This window comes from Pelodiscus sinensis, chromosome 1 (assembly GCF_052426305.1).
Source record: "Pelodiscus sinensis isolate ZL-2025 chromosome 1, ASM5242630v1, whole genome shotgun sequence".
NCBI lineage: Eukaryota > Metazoa > Chordata > Testudines > Trionychidae > Pelodiscus > Pelodiscus sinensis.
The window spans coordinates 144,810,245-144,830,588 of NC_143052.1; the positions used below are offsets into that span (position 1 = coordinate 144,810,245).

Genomic DNA, 20,344 nt, shown 5'->3' on the forward strand with positions numbered 1-20,344 from the left:
CATACAGATCGTGCAACGATCATTCTGATCACCCTGTCCTGGCCCAGATAACCATATTTTCCATACCTCCAATACCTTTCGATCTGTGAACTGATTCCCTTTCCTCTCATTCCTGACATTCTGACTAAGCATCACGGACGGCTTTACCACCCCAACTCCCAAGCACTCAAGCTCACCGCTTGGCTCCTTTATGGTTCCAAAACAGGGCTGGCCTTACCATAAGGTGAACTGAGCCGGCCGCTTCAGGTGCCAGACTGGGGGGGGGCACCACTAGGACCCAGAGTGTAGAAAATTGTGTCTGCTGCTGGTGCATATGTATTCTCTCTGCTCTAGAGTAGAACAGGAAGAAGGCAGAATTGAGACCTTTCAAAGTTTTGGCCTAAACGAGGGGGCATAGGGGCATCATTTGAGTTCCCTGCCTCAGGCGCCAAAATGTTGTGGGCCGGTACTGTTCCAAAATGAGAAACTTACCTGCTCTGAGAGGGAGAAGCAGGTTCTCCTGAATAACCGGCGTCCCCTGACAAGATATACATATCAGCATAAATGGCAATGTTTTCAGAAATTGTGTAACCAATGTCAATTACAAGCCACTATCACCTCCATACTTACCGTTTTGAAGTATCTTATGGACCTTAGTGAGGCAGGGCTTTCCATCAATTCCATAAAAGTCCATCTATCTGCAATCACTGTCGTCCATGACTTAGTGGATGATTTGTTGGTCTTTGCTCATCCCATCACAAAACGATTCCTGTCAGGATTATGCAAAATGCATCCAGATGTATGACTATCTGTACCACTGTGGGACCTGATCCTCGTTTTGAACACTCAGATGAGACCTTCCTCTGAGCCATTAGCGACTTCTTCCTTCCAGCCTTTGGCTATGAAGGTATTGGTTCTAGTTTCTACTGCCTTTTTATGCATGACTCTTGTCAATATCTGCAGGGCAGCTATCTGGTCTTCCCATCATAGCTTTGCACAACACTACGCATTGCAACAGGGACCAATTCCATCAACTTCTGTGGGCACGGTTGTCCTTGCCACCTCTCCGTCATGACTTCAGAGCCTGCATCTGCCTAACGCGGGGGTACTGCTCTTTAGTCACCTGAGTGGAGCACTCACAGGGGCACTACTCGAAGGAGAAGTTACTCACCTTGTGCAGTAATGATGGTTCTTAGAGATGTGTGTCCCTGTGGCTCCACTACCCTTCCTTCCTCCTTGCTAGGTTGGAGTCCATTAATGGATTTCTGGTAGAAAAGGAATGGAGGGACCTGTGCTGCACACACAGCTAGCAAACGGAATAGCACAAAGCGATGACTGTGCACATGTGGTGCAGGAAGGCACTACTAGGTTAAAAATCTCCCATCACTGGCACAGGGATGCACTGACACGCATCTCAAAGAACCATTGTTAGTGCACAAGGTAAGTCACTTATTCATATTGCTGTTGACAGTGCTTTTGACTGCTCTTGATAGCACTATGCCTTTAGCAGCTTTTAACGATATGTGCTGTGCGTTATTTCTGCAGATAAGATTGCTAAAAACGACATCTGTATTCCACAGGTTTTTTTCAGTAAGTGCTTTGAGCCCTTCTGCTAAACATTTATTCTTCTTCAGTCCCATTTAAAGTACATGCTTTTCTATACGTAGCCTTTGCCTCGTGAGCAATTTCCCATTGGTCAGAGTCTCTGTGAGATCATTTGTGAACTCCAGCTGAGTGTCACAATTTATGGCTGTCAAGTATTTGTTTCTATTGCTTTTACCTTTTGACACAACACATTATGTACATTCTTTGTATGGCACTCACTGTGATATGTAGTATTGTATGCAGAGGTGTCTTTTGGGTCAATGCACTCACTTAACTTTAATCTCCATGCAATGCTCTTGCTAAGAATGATGACTTCAGACATTTTTTTCATCTGTCTGATGTGTTGAAACTGTGCTTAATGGATGCCTTTGGGCTTCCAGCTTACTGAAGAAGTAGGTGATGTTTTAGAAATGCAAGACATGTGATCTAATATAAGGTGAGTCTCGCCCATAGGTGATATTTGTCCGGCATCTTCAACTTTTTTCGGATGTTTAATAAAATTCTCTCACACCGCCAAATTCAGCTTATGGGTGCACTTCTTAAGGCCTATAAAATGCCACTGAGCATTGTGTGTCTAATGTGGTATTCTCCAAAGATTTGGCTTTTCAATTGTGCTTTGTTTCCCCACTGATGGCTAAATAAGATCAAGACAAACACAAAAACAAGTATTTGGCAATGAATTACTTTGGGATTATAATTGTGTTCTGAAACTAGGTGTTTAGTCTTTAGAGATGGATTCTAGTGATTTCTGGCTGCGTGTTAGCATCTTAACCAGTACCTCATTACAACTCTTTTGGCATAATAAAGATGAGAATTAGTGCCCCCTAAAAGCTTCTTTTTTGCTGATGATAGCAAATCAATTTGAAGCACTATTTCCATTTATAGTAACCTGTAATGTTAAAAAAATATATATAGCTGATATCATGTTCAGAGCATTGCTTGATGACTTAGTACTGTCGGTGGAGGGCCACAATTTTACTATGTGAGGTCTGCATAGTTGATGTGTCTGTGTTTTTAAAGTATAATGAAGAAAGTTGATTTTTTTAAATCTTTTCTCAAATATCTATCTAATTGTCTAGGTTTGTCATGTTTGGTACTATTGTGTTTGTGGGAGAACTTTTGAATGATACTCAGCTCATTTCCAATGAAATTACATTATCCAGATGCCCATCAACTGTAGGACCTAGAGCTGGGAGCTGAGGGAGACACAAAATCCCCCCTGCACATGCCAAGGATGTCACCACTGAAATTATAATTTTGTAGATTTTTATGAATCAAATGATACCTACCTTACCTTTCTATCATTAATTTGTCCATGGACTTTCATATTCCCATTGACTATTTATTAAGCACTACTCATTAGACTTGAAGTCAAGGTCAAATGTAAAACTTGGCAAGGCAGACCTGAAGTCATTATTTAATTAGTACACCAGGCTCCCACTACCAGAGTCTGAGTTACAGCTTGATAGTCTATCCTGTGTGTTCAGAATGTGCAGAGGACACTCACAGAAGCAGTATAGGTTACTTACCTGTAACTGGAATTCTCTGGTGTAAACTCTGCAGAATCACACTCCCCACTCACCTTTTCCTACAGTCTGAGAGTTTTTCTTGTTGGGGTCACGTTGGGAGGAACTAAGATGGTGGGAGTGCCATGCTCCTTTTGCACCCTTGCTGTGGAATATTCAACAGTTGCTGAGAAGAAGGATGAGGGAGCTGTGTGAGTATCCAGCAGGCACTGCTAGCTAGAGTTCTACCATTCATTCTGCACCTATGAGAGAGCATCCCATGAATGTGAATATGCAGTCCATCTAGAAGAACTCTGGTTATAGAGAAGTAACTTCCATTTTTACAAAGCTTGCCAAATTTGGGCATTTCCCCCCAGATATAGCAGAAGGCATATGCTTGATACCAAGATGATAATCCTGCTGAATTTCAAGTCCCTGCTCCAAAGAAAGGAGGCACTACAGATTCTTGAAAAAAATATCATAGTGAATTTAACACACAGAAAAAAATGTCTAATCTCTTTCTCAAAAACTGCCAACACACTTTTGCTGAAACTTTCCAAAAAAATTCATTCTGAGGCCAACACACAGCATGGAATATATCAGCTGGAATGGTGAAAGTTTGGTTAATATTACAAGTAACTGAAAACAGTGTGTTGAGGAAGTATTGCAACATGAATTTTAGGTGCAATGCAGCAAAGTTGTATAGCTTTTTTTTTTTAATGCCTGCTGATATAAAGTCTGAGCCTTAATGTCACGATAATGTTTTGTAGTTTTGTATCATTACAGTTTTTGCTTACTTGTGTTTTTTTTTTAATTGAGAGGAAAATGGAATTGATGAAGAGAAAAAAAATCCAGAGGGGCTGGGGATAATGCACAACTAAACACTTTTCAAATCAAATTTTGAGGCATACTTGGCATTGCAACCCAAAGTGATTTCACCTTACCAATTGCAGAAAATTTGATATCAAGTACCAGCCTTGTGAGCATATAGAAGAAGCTGCCAAACCTGCTGTCATTGAAGGGAGAGGGGAGAATAGGAAATTTAACTTTATTGAGTATAGTTGTATAAACTTTCTGGCTAAGATTTGTTCCAAAAGATGCCAAAAGTTTGACTCCTAAGGTCATATTTAAGCATTTAAATAGGTGCTTTAATTATCAAATATGCTAAGCGCCAGCCACTGCTATTAATTTTAGTATTTTTTATAGAGTTCAAGGCCAGAAGGGATCATTAGATCATCTAGTCAGAGCTCCTGTATATCATAGGTCATTAAATTTCACCCAGTTTTCCCTGTATTGATCTCTGTATTCTAACTAGTGTCATCTTTTCTGAAACCTCTGAGTCCACATTCTTAAAATACATTAATATTTTAAGTACAAGTCTCAGTTGAACTTTGTGCTTGTGATCAGAGATCAGGTTGGGGTACACTGAAGGGGAAGCAGCATGCTCAGTGGATTGGAGTAGCAGCCTGAGCTGGGGATGTAATGGTGTAGTTGATTAACCAATAACCAAAAGCTTATCAGTTAATGCTGTAGACTACACACATTTCATTCTCCTCCCCCACCAGCAAATTTTTCAGCAGGCTGGCCAGCAGCAAAGGCTCAGTCCTGGCTTGCAGTGGGTCCAGGACCTCTCTCTGCTGCAGTTCTACATTTAACATGTATTCGGAGCATGGCAGGCAGGCAGCCCAGCTCCAGCTCATGCTGGTTCCAGGAGCTCAGATGCCTTTGCCCCAGACATGGGCTGTTGCCACCCCATGCTGTTGCCTCTTTATCAGAGGCAGCACCACAGGGCAATAGCCGGTCTGCAAGGAGAACTGGTTTTTAAACTGGCTTCCTTTGCATATCAGCTCCTGCCTGGTACCCCATGCTGCTGCCTCTGATACAGAAGCAGCAGCACAGAGTTGCAGGGGACTCCTCAGGAGTGGGGCCTGAGTGTACTGGCTGCTGGCCCCACCCCCAGAGACTATAGCATAGTTTACTACGTGATAAGAATTCATGAGGTTACTCGGCTAGTCAATTAATATTTAACGTCCTTAGCCTAAGTGTGGAGACCTGAGTTCTATTCCAGGCTGTCACCAAATGACTGTGAACTTGGGACAGTCACCTTAGCCCAGCTGCGTAAAGGGATTTAGGTGCCACTATAATTCACCAAATTTTTTCTCTGCTCCTGTATAATTTTGTAGATGTCTAAACTCATTTGGCATCTAAATTTGCACTGTAAATATTTCCTGGAGCCCTAAATGTGTGTATCTGGGCTTGCTGCCTCACGCCAGAGTGATCTGGAAACCTGCAGGCTTGTCTTGCCTGTGGAGCCAGAGCGTACCTACCAGATCAGGTCCCATTTAACATCCAGGCAAAGGAAGAGCATGTGATGCCTCTTTTATAATTGTTAGCATCGTGGTTAGAGCACTTACTTGGGAAATGGGAGACCCCAAGTCCCATTTCTCTGACTCTTTACTTATACTTAGTGGCACCCTCTTCAAATGAAGCTTTGGGAGTATTATTTCATACCCTGCTTGTTAGCACACACTCCCTGAGAAGTGAGGGACCACCATTTAATTTTTTTCTCCCCAATAAGTAGAGGGATGAATTGAACCAAAGTTTCTACATCCCAGATGAATGCTGTTACCCACTGGGCTAAAAGTTTTAAGGTGGACGGTAGTACTAACATCTGTCTAATCATTGTGTTTTTTGCAAAGAATGGTTTAGGCACCAGGGATAGTGACTCAAAAAGAAGTTGCAAAGGGCACACAAGGTTATTTTAGGGGGGGGGAAATCATGATATTCCCACCATTGCATCTATTCTGACTTCAGAGCTGAGTAGCAGATTGTGTTGGCTGTTGGCCGAGCACCCAGCTTGAGTGCAGCACCCTGACAGCAGCTCAGAAGGGTGGCAGTACCATACCACGCCAGCCTGACTTGGGCAATGCTGCTGAGTGGCTCTGCCTTCACATTTGGACTCCTGCCCGGTGGCCACTGCTCTTTAGCTGCCCAGCTACTAGAAGTGAGGGTAGAAGTCCTGCAATGTCCCATAAAATAACCATGCCCCCCAACTCCTTTTTGGGTTAGGACCCCTACAGTTAGAACACTCTGATATTTCAAATTTAAAGACCTGAAATTAATGGAATTTATATTTTTTAAAATCCTCTGACTGTGAAATTGACCATAATGGACCATGACTTTGGTAGGTCCCTAGCCAGTGGTCACTCAGGCATCCCCTTTGAGGCCTCATAGACCCTGCTGTCATCCTATATTAGTTAGTGGTTGGTGCATTGCAACCCTCAAGCCCCCAGAATATCTCTCTGGAGAGACCAGCTCTGGGTCCACTGCACAGTCTCAATGTTCACAGACTCGCTGCTTTCACCCCCAGCAAACCTGTTCCATCTCAGATCACTGCACTGCTTAACTCTGAGCTTGGGTTATATTATTTCAGGTAGGTGTATATTGAAATCATATTTACATTTATGTAACAAGCACAGAGATTTATGTGATATCAGGTATGTTTTGGAAACAGTTACATATAAAATAAAATAACTTGCATTTGGAAATCTATACTTAATTAACAGGCTACTCTGACAGGTGGCATGGCTACATCACCAGGGCACTTCAATATTTCTCTCCCTAAACAACTGGCTGCTCACGGGTTGGTCATATCAGGCAATACAGTTGATGGTTCTTTCCCTACTCTGCCTCTTCGAGATGCCTGGCCTACTGCTCTTAAGCAGTTTGACGTTTCAAAGGGGAGGCATTCTTAGTGCTATGTTCTGAACCACTAATAATGCTTTCTGACCCATTCCACTCTTACTGGAAATCCAGAGGAAAATGAAGCAGGTCAGATATCAGTAATCCTTGTAGTGCCCTGGTAACCAAGGTAGTTTTGGTCCAGCATTCTTTGTATTATCTGTGCATACACATCCAGCTATTTTCCATCCTGCTGACTCAGTATTCCCACCAGCTCAGCATCCTTTCATTTTACAGTCTAGTATTTGGATGGATGATGAGCCTAGAGAGAGGTCTTGTTCAGAAGGAGTATATTTCATCCTCAATAGTGGTGGGAGATGCTCTGTGAGAAAATGTTGTGTTGCAAAATGGAAGACATTTTCTGTCCGATCCCAATATTATCAGACACTTCCAGAGCTCTCACTAATTCCTACCATTTCTGACAACCCCTGTTTTAAAGACATCTGTCAGCTCACTACATGCATATTTGCTGTGATTAATGCCTTACATCTTCCACTGAAGAATGTTTAGTCTTGACTTACCAAACAACTGTGGTGTTTCTGAAAGGCCTTTCCAGAAACTTAATTCCAGTACTGAAACCAATGCCGGCTTGGGACCTCAATCCTCTATTCAAACTGTTAGCCTCTTATTGCATGCTTCATCTATTTCTAAAGGTGTCTATCCTGACTGCAGTCATTTCCACCAGAAATGTAGGTGAGTGTGGGAACCTTATCACAGACCTTCCCCATACTGCCTTCCAGAAGGATGAAGTTTTTTTAAGGTTCATCCCAAATTTATTTCAAAGACTTCCTCTGAACTCCACTTGAATCAGGTTGTACACCTACCTACCAGTTTTCTATCCAAAACCTCACCAATTCAGAAAAGACAGGAACTCTATTGTCCAAATGTCCATCAAGCCTTGGCTTTTAACTGCAAAGGACAAAACTCTTCAGGAAATCCCTGGGACTCTTTGTTTCTGTTCTTGAGTGAAGAAAGGAGAAGCAGTCCCCTCAGAGGCTTTCTAAATGGATTTTAGGTTTCATCCTGCTGTGCTTTGAGCTAAACTATACACCTCCCCCTCAAAGTTTGTGTGTGCACTCTACCAGAGCCCAGGCTATTTGAGTGGTTTATCTTCAAAGTGTTCCCTTCTGGAGATCTATACAGCAGCAACATGGACTTTTGTGCATACAATTAACAGACATAACACAATGGTACAAGCCTCTTTTTCAGTTGTATCATTTGGCACAGCAGTACTGCAGTAGTTGGCACAGTGTCTTGTACCCTCCTCTTCAGGGGTACTGCTTGAGTAGAATATATACTGGGACTGCCACTCAAGAAGAAAGGTTTATGGTAAAGAGTAATTTGAGATGTGTGGTTCCTATATGTAGTCTGTTACTTTCCCTTCTTCTCCTTTGATTTGGATCCTTTCCTGAGGTAACTGGTAGTAGAAAAGGAACTAGAAAGTCAGTCAGTCCATGACATCCCCAAGCCCTTGAAGCAAAGGCACAGAAAAACAGACACTGCTAATGGAAACATCTCCTGGGCTCAGGTGAGCAGAGCACATGCATACCTTGAGCGGAATATGCATAGGGACTACGCATCTCAAAGGACTCCACTTACTGTAAGGTAAGTAGCCTTTCTTTTTGAGTTCTGTTTTTTAAAATTGGGTCTAAAATGTTGAAGGCAATTAATTTTGTCATTGTGGTTTAACAGTTTATACAATTTCAGCAGAGCTATAAAATTGTATGTGGCAGTTTTATATATAATGCATATTTTCATTAACCTATTTTGAACCGCTTATTTGCAGATTGGAATTAAAATTCATTCTTCAGTTGTATATTAATCCATTTTCATAAGCATTATCTTGTTCACTGTGAACCATTAAGAGATATTATATGGAAAGTGTTTTCAGTATTGGCAGATTTATTGCCAAAACCTTGTCAGAGATATTAAAAGAAACTGAGATGGAAAATTTGTTTCAATATTCATGTTATAATTTTTTTTTATTGGGGCCATCTTCTTTTGCTTGTTTTATATTAAGGGTCCTGTTCCTGTAAATAGAGGAGTTTGAAGTTTATCTTTTCGGAGAAGTCAGAGGCTACATCTACATTACAATAGAGTCAACTTAAGCTACAAACATAGCTGGAGTTGATGTACCTTTTATTTGAGTTACTGTGGGCTCTACACTGGGGGGGAAGGGGTTGATGGGAGAAGCTCTACTATTGACTTCCATACTCTTCTCATCAGGGTGTAGTAACGTTGACAGGAGACCAATCTGTGGTTGATTAGGCGGGTCTTAACTAGACCTGCTAAATTGATCGCCATGAATCGATCTCCAAGTGCCAATTTGGTATGTAGATGTAGCTAGAGAGAGACTTTATGCTTTGATCTCTGGAAAAGCCAGACTAGTGAAACCTTTCTCAGTCTGTGTAGATGAGGCTTTATTAAATAAGCATGTTGCAAATGTTGCTATTTTAATAGTATTTTAATTTTTATAATTAGGACTTATTTTGAAAGAGTCATTAGTGTTTCCACAATTGTAGTACTGAATTTTCCAGTTAAAGCATTGTTTCAATCCCTTTTGTTTGAATCAGTCCTCTTTCTATAGAGGAGAAGGTATTACTGCCTCCCTAGATAGATCCCACTGATTTCCCTGCAATAGGGTTGCGAGGTGTCTGGTTTTTGACTAGAACACCCTGTTCAAAAGGGACTCAGGCAGCTCTGGTCACCACTTCTGACTGGGCTATTAAAAATCCAATTGATGGCGCAGCAGGGCTGGCAGGCTCCCTGCCCGGATCTGCGTGGCTTCTCATGTCCAGCTTCTAGGTGGAGGGGCAGCCCTGGGAGCTCTGTGTGCTGTCCCCACTCAGGGAGCTGCAGAGGTGATGCCTGCAGGAGGCAGAGCAACATAGATTTATCGAATACTAGAACTGGAGGGACCTTGAGAGATCATCAAGCCCAGTCCCCTGCCCTCATGGCAGGTCCAAGCACCACGTAGAGTATCCCTGACAGGTGTCTATCCAACCTGCTCTTAAATATCTCCAGTGATGGAGATTCCTCAACCTCCCTAGGTAATTTATTCCAGTGTTTAACCACCCTGACAGGTAGGAAGTTTTTCCTAATGTCCATCCTAAATCTCCCTTGCTGCAGTTTAAGCCCATTGCTTCTTGTCCTATCCTCAGAGGCCAAGGAGAACAATTTTTCTCCCTCCTTTTTGTAACACCCTTTTGGGTATGTCTACACTGCAAAGTTAATTTGAAATAACAGCCATTATTTCGAATTAACTTCAATAGCGTCTATACATGCAAACCACTATTTCGAATTTAATTTGAAATAGCAGAGCGCTTATTTCGAATTTGGTAAACCTCATTCTACGAGGAGTAACGCCAAATTTTAAATAGCTATTTCCAATTAAGTGCTGTGTAGACACTTAATTCAAAATAGGGGGCCTCCAGCCCTTCCCAGGGAGCCTTGGTGGCCACTCTTGGCACAACCAGGCAAACTCATCTGCTGCCCTGCCCCCCCTTCCTCCCACCCAACCCAGAGCCCTTACGGGGCAGACTCTGGCCACAGTGCCTGTGCCAGTTGCAAGCCTGCCAGCACACAGCCAGCAGACTGTGCACCTGGCACAGCATGAGCCAGCAACCCGCTGCTACCCAACCCTACACCGTTCCCCAGGACTAGGCTGGCAGCTCTCAGGAGCCTGCCAAGGGCTGCAAAAGGTGGGCACCTGCCTGGCCTAGTGTGGAGATCATGGCCCTCATTGAGGTTTGGGGGGAGCCCTCCAATGCCCATGATCTCCGCACGAGGTGCAGGAATGCAGCCGTCTACAGCCACATGGCTGCCAGCCTGGCTACCAGAGGCCACATGCGGACCCAGGAGCAGGTACAGACAAAAATCAAGGAGCTGCCGCAGGCCTATGCCAGGGGCTCCCAACCAGAGGCTGACCCGGACACTTCCCCACACTACGAGGTCCTGGACCGCATCCTGGGGGGATGACACAGGGGAAGAGGAGGAAGACGATGGCCAGGAACTGCAGGAGACTTCAGGGAGCGTGCCCTGCACCCAGGACCCCCAAGCCGTCCCAGAGAGCCTGTCTGCGGTCTCATCTGAGGCTGGAGAGGCCTCCACATGTGAGTGCCATCACTGTCCCCTTATGCAGGGCTGGGGGGAGGGAGAGCCCAGGAACTGTGCGCGTGGGCCTTGCTGACCACGAAGCAGGCGGCAACCTGTGCATCTGCCGTGCCAGCCGGGACATGTGGCCCCAGCTGGGTGCCGTGCAGGGGCCCTGGCCTGTTCCCCACACGCGTCTATGCGTGAAGGCACGTGGCAGGCTCCTGTCCCCAGGGAGAGAGACTGCACACTGCCCTCCCTCCAGACGCCCACTCTATAAAGAGGCAGGGCACATCTCCTCCCCCCCCCCACACCACACTATGGACAGCACAGGGGCTGGGGTGCAGTCCTGGGCCAGCTCACACTCCCGGGGATAGCAGGATGTGATGGTGCAGAGACCTGCCGTCCTCGCCTTGCAGAGGGGGGCTGGGTTTCACCCACTGTGTCCCCTGGGAGAACTGATCACTTCTCTTGTTTCACCACAGTGTCACCACCTGCAAGCGCAGGGCGCACCACCCCGCCTGGAACATCCACCCATACCCAGGCCAGCAGGCGCACTCAGAACTGGGAGAAGTAACAGCAGCAGCACCTGGGGTTACTGGGAAGGCAGGTCCATAGCCAGGAGCAGTGGGTGCAAGAAGACCTACAGCTGCAGCGGGAGAGTTTCAGGGAGCAGGGCCGTGCCCTCCGCGAGCACCTGCAGACCCTGGTGCAACGATTGCTGCCTCCTGCTGCTCCAGCGCCTTTGGCCACCCCAGCTATCGCTCCTCCTTCCACCACCACCCCCCCGCCCCCGGTCCCTCCTGCCTCACCCTCCATACCCACTCCCCCCTGGGGATGCCGAGGCCCCCACACCTGCAGATCTGGGAGACCGGAGGGCCGGCAAGACCCCCAACCCTGAGTTTCCCCTCCCCTTGCCTCCCCCTTCCAGCTCTTTCCTCCTAGGTTTCCCCCTCCCCTCTCCCGCCCTCATTCTACCCCAGTTATGTTAAATAAAGAGATTTTTTGTGGCAACACGTGTGTTTTTATTTTACATCAGGAAGGGGGGCTTAGGGAGGGGAAAGGGGCAGGTGGTGGGGGCGGAATGTAAGGCAGAAGGCCCCAGTGGGGCACGCCAGGGGGACTTTATTCCTCCTCCGCCTGGAAGCTTTCCCACAGAGCTTCCCGGATGTGGACAGCCCCCCGAAGGGCCTCCTGGATGGCAGCCGTGTGGGCCTGTGTGTACTAGCCAGCCAAGTAGTCAGCCTCAGCCATCCAGCCTGGCAGGAAAGCCTCCCCCGTCCTCTCACATAAATTGTGGAGCACACAGCACGTTGCCACCACGTGTGGAATATTATGCTCGGAAAGGCGGGTGAGGAGGCATCTAAATTGGGCCTTCAGCCGGCCGAAGGCCCCCTCAACCACAATGCGGGTCCTGCTGAGCCTGGCATTGAAGGCCTGCCGGGAGGGGTTCAGGTGTCCCATGTAGGGCTTCATCAGCCAGGGCTGTCGGGGGTAGGCCGCATCCCCCACCAGGCACACTGGCATGTCCACGTCCCTCACCCTGATGCGGCGGTCAGGGAAGAAAGTCCCGGCATGCAGCCTCTGGCACACAGAGGAGTTGCGGTACACCCGCGCGTCGTGTGCCTTGCCAGACCAGCCCACATTGACGTCCATGAACTGGCCCCGGTGGTCAGACTCGGCCTGCATAATCACGGAGAAGTACCCCTTGCAGTTAATGTAGAGGGAGACCTGGTGTTCCAGGGCACGAATGGGGATGTGCGTCCCGTCGATTTCCCCCCCGCAGTTGGGGAAGCCCAGGGCGCCGAACCCCTGGGTGACCGCATCTAGGTCGGTGAGGCGGATGACTCTGCAGAGCAGCAACCTGTTGATGGCCTTGACCACCTGCAGAGAGAGACACAAAACCAAGGGTCACTGGGGTGCCTGGGTGGCTGAGAGTGTTTGTTCCCCGCTACTGCCCCACTCCCAGGAGCAACCCCCGCTGCAATCCTGGCAACAGCGGGCGGTCTGTAGCGCGGTTGGGACAGACTGAAGCCTCCCGGGGAGGGCACTTACACCACCTCCCCCTCGTTTTCCTTGGGGCAGCCCATCTCCTCCTTGAAGCCCCCCCCCCCCTTCTGGCCCAGTGGCCGGTGACTGCCGTACCTGCATGAGCACCGTTTCGATGGTGGATCTCCCCACGCCGAACTGGTTCACCATGGATCGGCAGCTATCCGGCTTGGAGAGCTTCCATAGGGTGATGGCCACCTGCTTGTGGAGGGGAATGGCGGGCCTCATGCATGTGTCCCATCGCTGCAGAGCAGGGGCGAGCCACTTGCAGAGCTCAAGGAAGGTGTCCTTCATCCTGAAGTTCTGGGTCCACTGTTGGTCTCTCCAGTGCTTCAGGACGATGTGGTCCTACAATCGCTGCTGGTGTCCAGATGCGGCGGGGCACGCTGGTGTCCAGGAGCTGCTGCTGCTCCTCCAGGGCCCCCAGGTGGGGCAGGAGGAGGGCCAGGGTGCTGGCCTGCAGCAGATGGTACCAGGCGGCCTGCAGCAATTGGTGCCAGGCTTGCCGCAACACATGCAGAATGAGCACCAGAGTGCCCAGGGGCAACTCTGGCTCCATGGTGCCGAGTGCTGTGGTGTCCCAAATGAGAGTGATCAAAGCACGCAGAGAGGAAAACGCTTTGCTGTCCCTCAGCGAGGTAGGCAAGTAAGCGGGAAAGCAGAGAACCGGCTGTCCAGGGGGATCCCTTTAAGCATGAGCCTCAGATAACCTCAGACAGCATCCACACAAAGCAACTACTGACCTGATGCCCTACTGGAACCAGTTTGTTACCCTTAAATGCGATCCAGCGTCCAATCAGTGTGGACATGCTATTTTGAAATAGCAAAATGCTATTTCAAAATAGATTTTGTGTGTAGATGTGTTATTTCGAATTAGCTTAATTTGAATTAACTATTTTAAATTAAGTTAATTTGAAATAGCGCTGTACTGTAGACATACCCTTAGATACTTGAAAAACGCTATCATGTCTCCTCTCAGTCTTCTCTTTTCTAAACAAGCCCAGTTCTTTCAGTCTTTCCTAGTAAGTCATTATTTTCTAGCCATTTAGTCATTTTTGTTGCTCTTCTCTGGACCGTCTCCAATTTCTCCATCTTTCTTGAAATGTGGTGACTAGAACTGGACCCAGTACTCCAGTTGAGGCCTGATCAGCACAGAATAGAGTTGAAAAATGACTTCTTGTGTCATTAATGAATAGCATGGAGTAGTAGTCAGAGGTCTAGATAATCCTTGACAGTGCCTCCATAACATCTCGGATATGGGCCTCTGCCTCCTGAGATGTTATGTCAAGGTAACAGATGGATGCCTCCACCCCCCTTAAAAGGGAGTCTCCAACCACCACTACCCTACTTTTCCTCCTCGCAGTGGTGGCAGCAGATCTCTGAGCCTTGCGGGTGGGGTACCTGGCTTCTCCTCTCCTGCCTTAGGGGGTGATTCCTTATCTCCTGTACCTAGAACAGCATAATGGTTCTCCAGTACCAGGGTGGGAGTGTTGGGAGCAGGGGTGGAGCGCTGCCTGCTGCCAGAAGTGACCAGCTGCCAGTGTCCCCCCTGAAACGGAGCCATCTCCTCCTCCATCAGTGGTGTGCCTGCAGTCTCTTGTAATGAGGTAGCTTCCTTAGGAATATCCACATGAATACTCTCAAGGAATTCCTCATGGACTTGGATGCTCCTCAGCCTAGCCACCTCCTCCTGTAGCTCTTGCACTTGCTTCCTGAGAGATTCCACCAGCAGGCGCCTTTTGCATTGGATGGTCCCCCCCCCCCCCCCCAAGCCTGGATTTCAGTAAGTGGGAATTGCAAGCCACAGTCCCTGCAAACCAGGCCAGGATCTGGATAGAGGCATCAATGGTCTGGCTGGCTACAGGAGCAGTGCTGGCACATGTATTGGGGCTCTCTCTTTCAAATCCCCTCTCAAACTCTTCTGTCTGCTTTGCATGCAGAGCCCCCTGACTGCCACCCTCAGTCTAGGTCGGGAGCTGGAGGGACACATTGCCACATTCTGGGAGCTGTCTGAAGTTTGCATCACCTGGAGCCCAAATCCCAAACTCCCTTGCATGCCCTGACCCGCTGTCCCACCCCGATCCCCTTCCCACCCCCCAAGCTCCTGCCCCAGCCTGGAGCCCTCTCCCATATGCCGAACCCTGTGATTTCAGCCTAGACCCCCTTCCTGCAACTCAAACCCATCATCCTCAGCCCCAACTCTGGGCCCCCGCTCCTAACATGAGTCCCTACCCCTTCGTGCTCTTGAACCCCCTACCCCCGTCTGGAGCCCACTCCCGCCTCCTAAACTCCTCCTTTCTGGTCCTACTGTGGATCCTGTTCCCCCAGCCCAGAACTCATATGCCCTTCCACACGTCAAGCCCCTCCCTTAACCTGGAGATCTCTTCCCCACTCCAAACCCCTCAGCCCCTCCTCCAGCCCGCAACTCCCTCCTACATCTCAAACCCCTCACCCTCAGGTGGAGCCCTCATCCCTTTCATACCCCAGTCCGCGGCCCTAACCCAGTAAAAATGAGCCAATGAGCAAGGGTGGGGGAGAGCAAGTGACGGAGAGATGAGGGATGGAATAGGGAGGCGCTCAGACTTCAGAGAATAGGTGGGGTGAGGCTGTAGGTATGGGCAGGGCAAGGATGTTCAGGTTTCTGTCATTAGAAAGTTGGCCTCCCTACCGTTTCCGAAGCAGTTGTTTGTGGAGTGCTCTGAGCAGTTGCTGTCCCTTCCCTACTGCAGCTTCTCTGTTGGCAATGAGCTGAATCAGAAAAAGTGGGAAGAGTAATTCTGGTTGCACCATTGCCTGTTTACCTGCTAGGCTGGGAGAACAGGGAGAACAGAATAGGTTCAGGCTGACACTGCCTGAGCCCAAGGGAGCACCTAATAGAGGACGGTTCTGCTTTCCTTTCCACGTAGCCAGAGAGAGCAGTCCAGGAGAGGAGAAGGGAAGATGCTTCATTTACTGCTGTCTGATTCTCAGTGCAGTGTAGAATAATTTGGGGGCCTCTTCATGACCACCTCCCACCCCCATTTATCCTTAAATGATTGAATCCAGCTGCAACATTCCTGCGTGTCAGACTACTGAGAAGGAAATGTAGGAGCGCTACACCTGGTGTGGTCTCCTCTACTTAAAAGAATCCCCAGCAGGGGGCTTGTGTTTTCCACTCACTTTGTGCTTTCTGGGAGCACAGCAGAAGAGATACTGCTTCAAAATATTGATTTTTGTTTACAATCTTTTAAAACTATTCAACCCATAGTAAAGCCTAGCACAATGCACGTATATCAGAGGACAAAAGTAGAGTTGGTTTGCAAACATCTAAAACAGAGAGGAAGTGCCTAGATTGGGGTGAAGCAGAAGCTTACTTGTATTCTGTCAATACTCAGTCCCAGTCACTTCAGAGTCAGTAACCAAAACAGGAATATTTATAAAGTGGTCCAACCCATGTTCTCTGGTCAGAGGTTTAGTATTATAATTAAACTATTAAAGATTGTTGCAGATAATTTTTATTCCAAGACAAAAAATTAAGATGGAGTTCAGTTTGTAATTTTATATCAGTAATTAGGGTAGGAAAATATTACAGGGATATTGTGATTCTCCCAGAATTAAGCACTACAACTCCAGGAAATTCAGTTATAGCTTGAAAGAAATCCAGAAATATAAAGCTGAAAAATACACAATTAATACACAACCTGGGGGTTGTATCCGAGTTCTGCTGTGTCTCCCAGTGGTGAGGGTCAGTGGCTGATAGTAGGGGAACCTGGGTATGACATTTCCCAGAGTATAATCTGGACTGAAGGATAGCTGTACCACTTCAGTTCCCTAACCTGTGTACGTCTGATGCTTGTTCATTGTGAAAACAACCACTCATCATCGGCTCACTCCGAGCTATGTTATATCGAATCTATAGCCAGCCACTCTTGAATTGCTGCAGGGCAACACCAGAAAACTCCCTTTCCCAGACTTACACTTAGAAATGAGCATCTTGTACTGCCTGGCTCTCTTCTGGACAACACAAGCTCATCTAAAGTCTGAGATTTATTAACAGAAAATGATATGCACACATCTTATCTCAAATGAAGTATTTCAAACGCTCCAGTCCTAGCACTCTGGTTTAGATAAAACAACAAAACATGTTTATTAACCACAGAATGATAGATTTAAGTGATTACAAATAATGAGGCATAAAAGTCAGAATTGGTTACAAAGAAATAAAAGGTAAAACACAACTAATGCCTAAACTCACAAGCTGAGTGAATTCAAAGGAAAACTTTATCTCACAACATGGTCTAGCAGTCTTACTGGCAGGAATTCTTACTGGCTGAAGATGAGAACTTCCAGCTGCTTCTTTGCTAGGATGTAAATTTCTCACACCCCTTTTCCTGGCAAAGAATGGCTGGCTGTTTAACCAGGTGATAGTCCATCCGATTTTCTTGATACCTGTCTGAGGTGTCAGTTTGCCTTTTGTCTTCAAGTAACTACTTTGTGCCTGCTTTTCTACACTTGGACTATATCTCAATAATGTTCTACAGTACAGTCTTACAACTTTACATACAATGTCTTCAGGCATATTTTACCAGGACAATCATGGGCTTTAAATGATAGCTCACAAGGCATATTTTGTACAAAATTTGTCCTAGTCTTGAAAAAAAGTGTTATCATAGGGATACAGACTGTTACACTGGTCTCTCTTTGCTACAGCAAGTTTCAACCCAGAGCCCTGTGATTGGCAATCAGAGAAGCAGTCTGGGAGTTGACACCATGAAGCCTGCCTGCTTCCTAGGTTGTTTCCTACCCTGGCCTCTACCTGACGTTGTATGGAAGCTCTTCTCCCTTGGTCATGGCTTGCTCTTCCCAGTCTCCATGGGAGCCTTCCGTGACTCAGCCATGGGCTCTGGTGCAGGCACTCTGGAGTTCCTGCAGCCTCTCTACAGAAGCTAGTAGCGTAGGGCTGCTCCCATGCTCCAGTAACTGTAACTAAATTTAGCAGCTGTCTTTTGAGCTCTACTTCCATTATGAGCATTCCCAGTAACTTCCTTTTGGGCCCAGAGTTGCTTGTTAACCATTTTAGTTCCTTACTGTGAGGCTTATACACACAATCACAAACACCCAAACCTTGTCTCTCCCTTGAAGTGATTCCATAAGAAAGAGGGAAAATAAAGATTGAATGTGTCTTTAAAAATCACCTCAGTCTGATCTGGGACTAGAAGCGCAAAATGCTTTAATCATAATTATATACTTATTGCACAGGATCACTACAGGATACGGGTACATATCTGGAACCTTAACTGCATCTTAGTATAGGCTTTTGTTTGGAATATGACACAATGATAATAGTTGACAGCAACTAACTAACATCACTTTGCAAAATTCAGTCTAATTCCTCCACTGTTTGTCAGGATGGGCAAAAATTACTACAGCTACTTGGAGTTACTGTAGCTCCTTCAGTCAAACTCTTTCCCCAGTCCTGTCCAAGAATCCTGTGACAGGTATTTGAAGTTGAATGTCCTTACAGTTCTTATAGCTGCCTGAGAGTATGGTTGTTCATATTCTGGTGAGCAAATCAGATAAAAATGGTCTTTTTCAAGTTTCCTTCTCCCATTTCTCCCAAAACCCAAAAGTGTAGCCTTTAGCAATGAACCTGAGCTCCACACAAGAGGAAGGATGTGCTTTCAAGCTGCTTTTAACTTCTGTCTGACTGAGATTGCCTCCTAGTACCATCGCCTCATCACTGGTCAAGGTCTAGACTACTTTGACTATTTATTTTTCTCTTTTACATTTTTTTCTGATGAAATAATCAGTTGTAATAAAAATCTTATTTTTTGCCCTTAGGAAATTCGCAAATGGGTGCTACCATAGTGGATGCTTTGGATACTCTCTATATCATGGGGCTTCATGATGAATTCAGAGAAGGACAAGACTGGATTGACAAACACCTTGATTTTAGTGTGGTGAGTAGAACATCTCCTCGCATTTCACTGGTCCTTTTAAAAGTGTTTTGAGAAAACACATCGTAATCTTCCCTACCGAAAAAAAACTGGTTGAGGAGACAAAAAACATTTATTTGGAAAACATGAAATTCAGGTTTATGGCTAAACTTCAAAGGACTTCTTTTATTTTTTGCGTTTTGAAAAATGAATGTCTGTGGCCCTCTAATAAGGATGTCTTTCTATGTAATATGTTTTTGAACGTTAGAGTGATTGCCAAAACATGGATAATACTTATATGTTCCATGAGAAGCATTAAAATCTCTGCAGAAGAAATAAGTACAAAGTTATCCCCAATAGAGATCAAATTATAAACACATTTCAACAGCCAGCGGAGTATTCAGTTGTGGAAGAAGGCATTTTACTTTTCAAATGGTGGTGCATAAACTACTTACAATATTTCAGTTCAATTGTTTATTATGCATATATTCTGATACACCTTGGAATAACAATCCAAAACCACAAAACAGCAACTGAAAAGAAGACTCACATGTGGGTTGTCAATCAGACATGTAATAATCAAGAACTGGTGAGGTCAGTGACAGTTGGAACAAAACATAACATTCTGAACAGTAGATATATATCAAGGGTTCCTGAATAGAACATACATACACAAACTCTCTCTCCTTTCTCCTCAAAAGTTCAGCAGTGCTCAGTGGGAAGCATCAAGTAGGGCTATAGGCTGTACCGCTGATTCAGCTCACCATGTAGGTGCTATTGCTGTGGTACAACTTTCCCAGTTGGCTACGTGACACCATTATGCTCAGAAGGTGCATCCTCTTTCGTATGTATTCCTCTATCAGTAAGCAGTATGTCTTGCTGGTGAACTGTGGTAAATGCATTTGATGTACTCCTTGGCTAGTAGCCCAGGAGATCACACCAGAAGCACTCAAAATGCTTCCAGATCCCCAACTAACATACACTGCTTGACCAGGATAGAATGCCTGGAGTCTTTACGCTTGTTGCAACTCATGTATTTCCTAATCACATCACTTAGCTTCACGGACAGGGAAGGAGTGGAGTGATCCTTTTCTGGCATTATAAACAACTTGGTCCTACTAGGTTGCCTGAAGAAGTGATAGAATGGGGTTACTCCAGTACTTACATGGAGTGTACTCCAACTATAATATATAACCAGGGCTTAGTTGCAAGGGTATAGCTGAGTGTTGCGCTAATATGTAAGCTACACATTACTTGACAGTCTTGTGCAATCTTTTCACTGTCTCGTTTCCTTGGCATATACAGAGCTTTGTAAAGGCTGTACAACTTTGTAAAGCTTCTATATATGTGAGTGAAATGAGATAGTGGAAAGATTGCATGTACCAGTTCTCATCAGAAAGCCTTCAAACTCTTTTGGTACATAAGATGTCCTGTTATCTAAAACAAGACTCTCTGGTA

General features: G+C 46.1%; 1 protein-coding gene across 4 annotated transcripts in view; it reads left to right on the forward strand.

The window, feature by feature from the left end:
- Positions 1-20,344, forward strand: part of MAN1A2 (mannosidase alpha class 1A member 2) — a 234,973-nt gene that overhangs the window by 111,598 nt on the left and 103,031 nt on the right. For all 4 annotated transcript variants that reach the window (XM_006135741.5, XM_075904629.2, XM_089772094.1 and 1 more), the window contains one exon: positions 18,792-18,910. In XM_006135741.5, the coding sequence (XP_006135803.3) occupies positions 18,792-18,910 (119 nt within the window). The remainder of the gene's footprint in view (positions 1-18,791; positions 18,911-20,344) is intronic.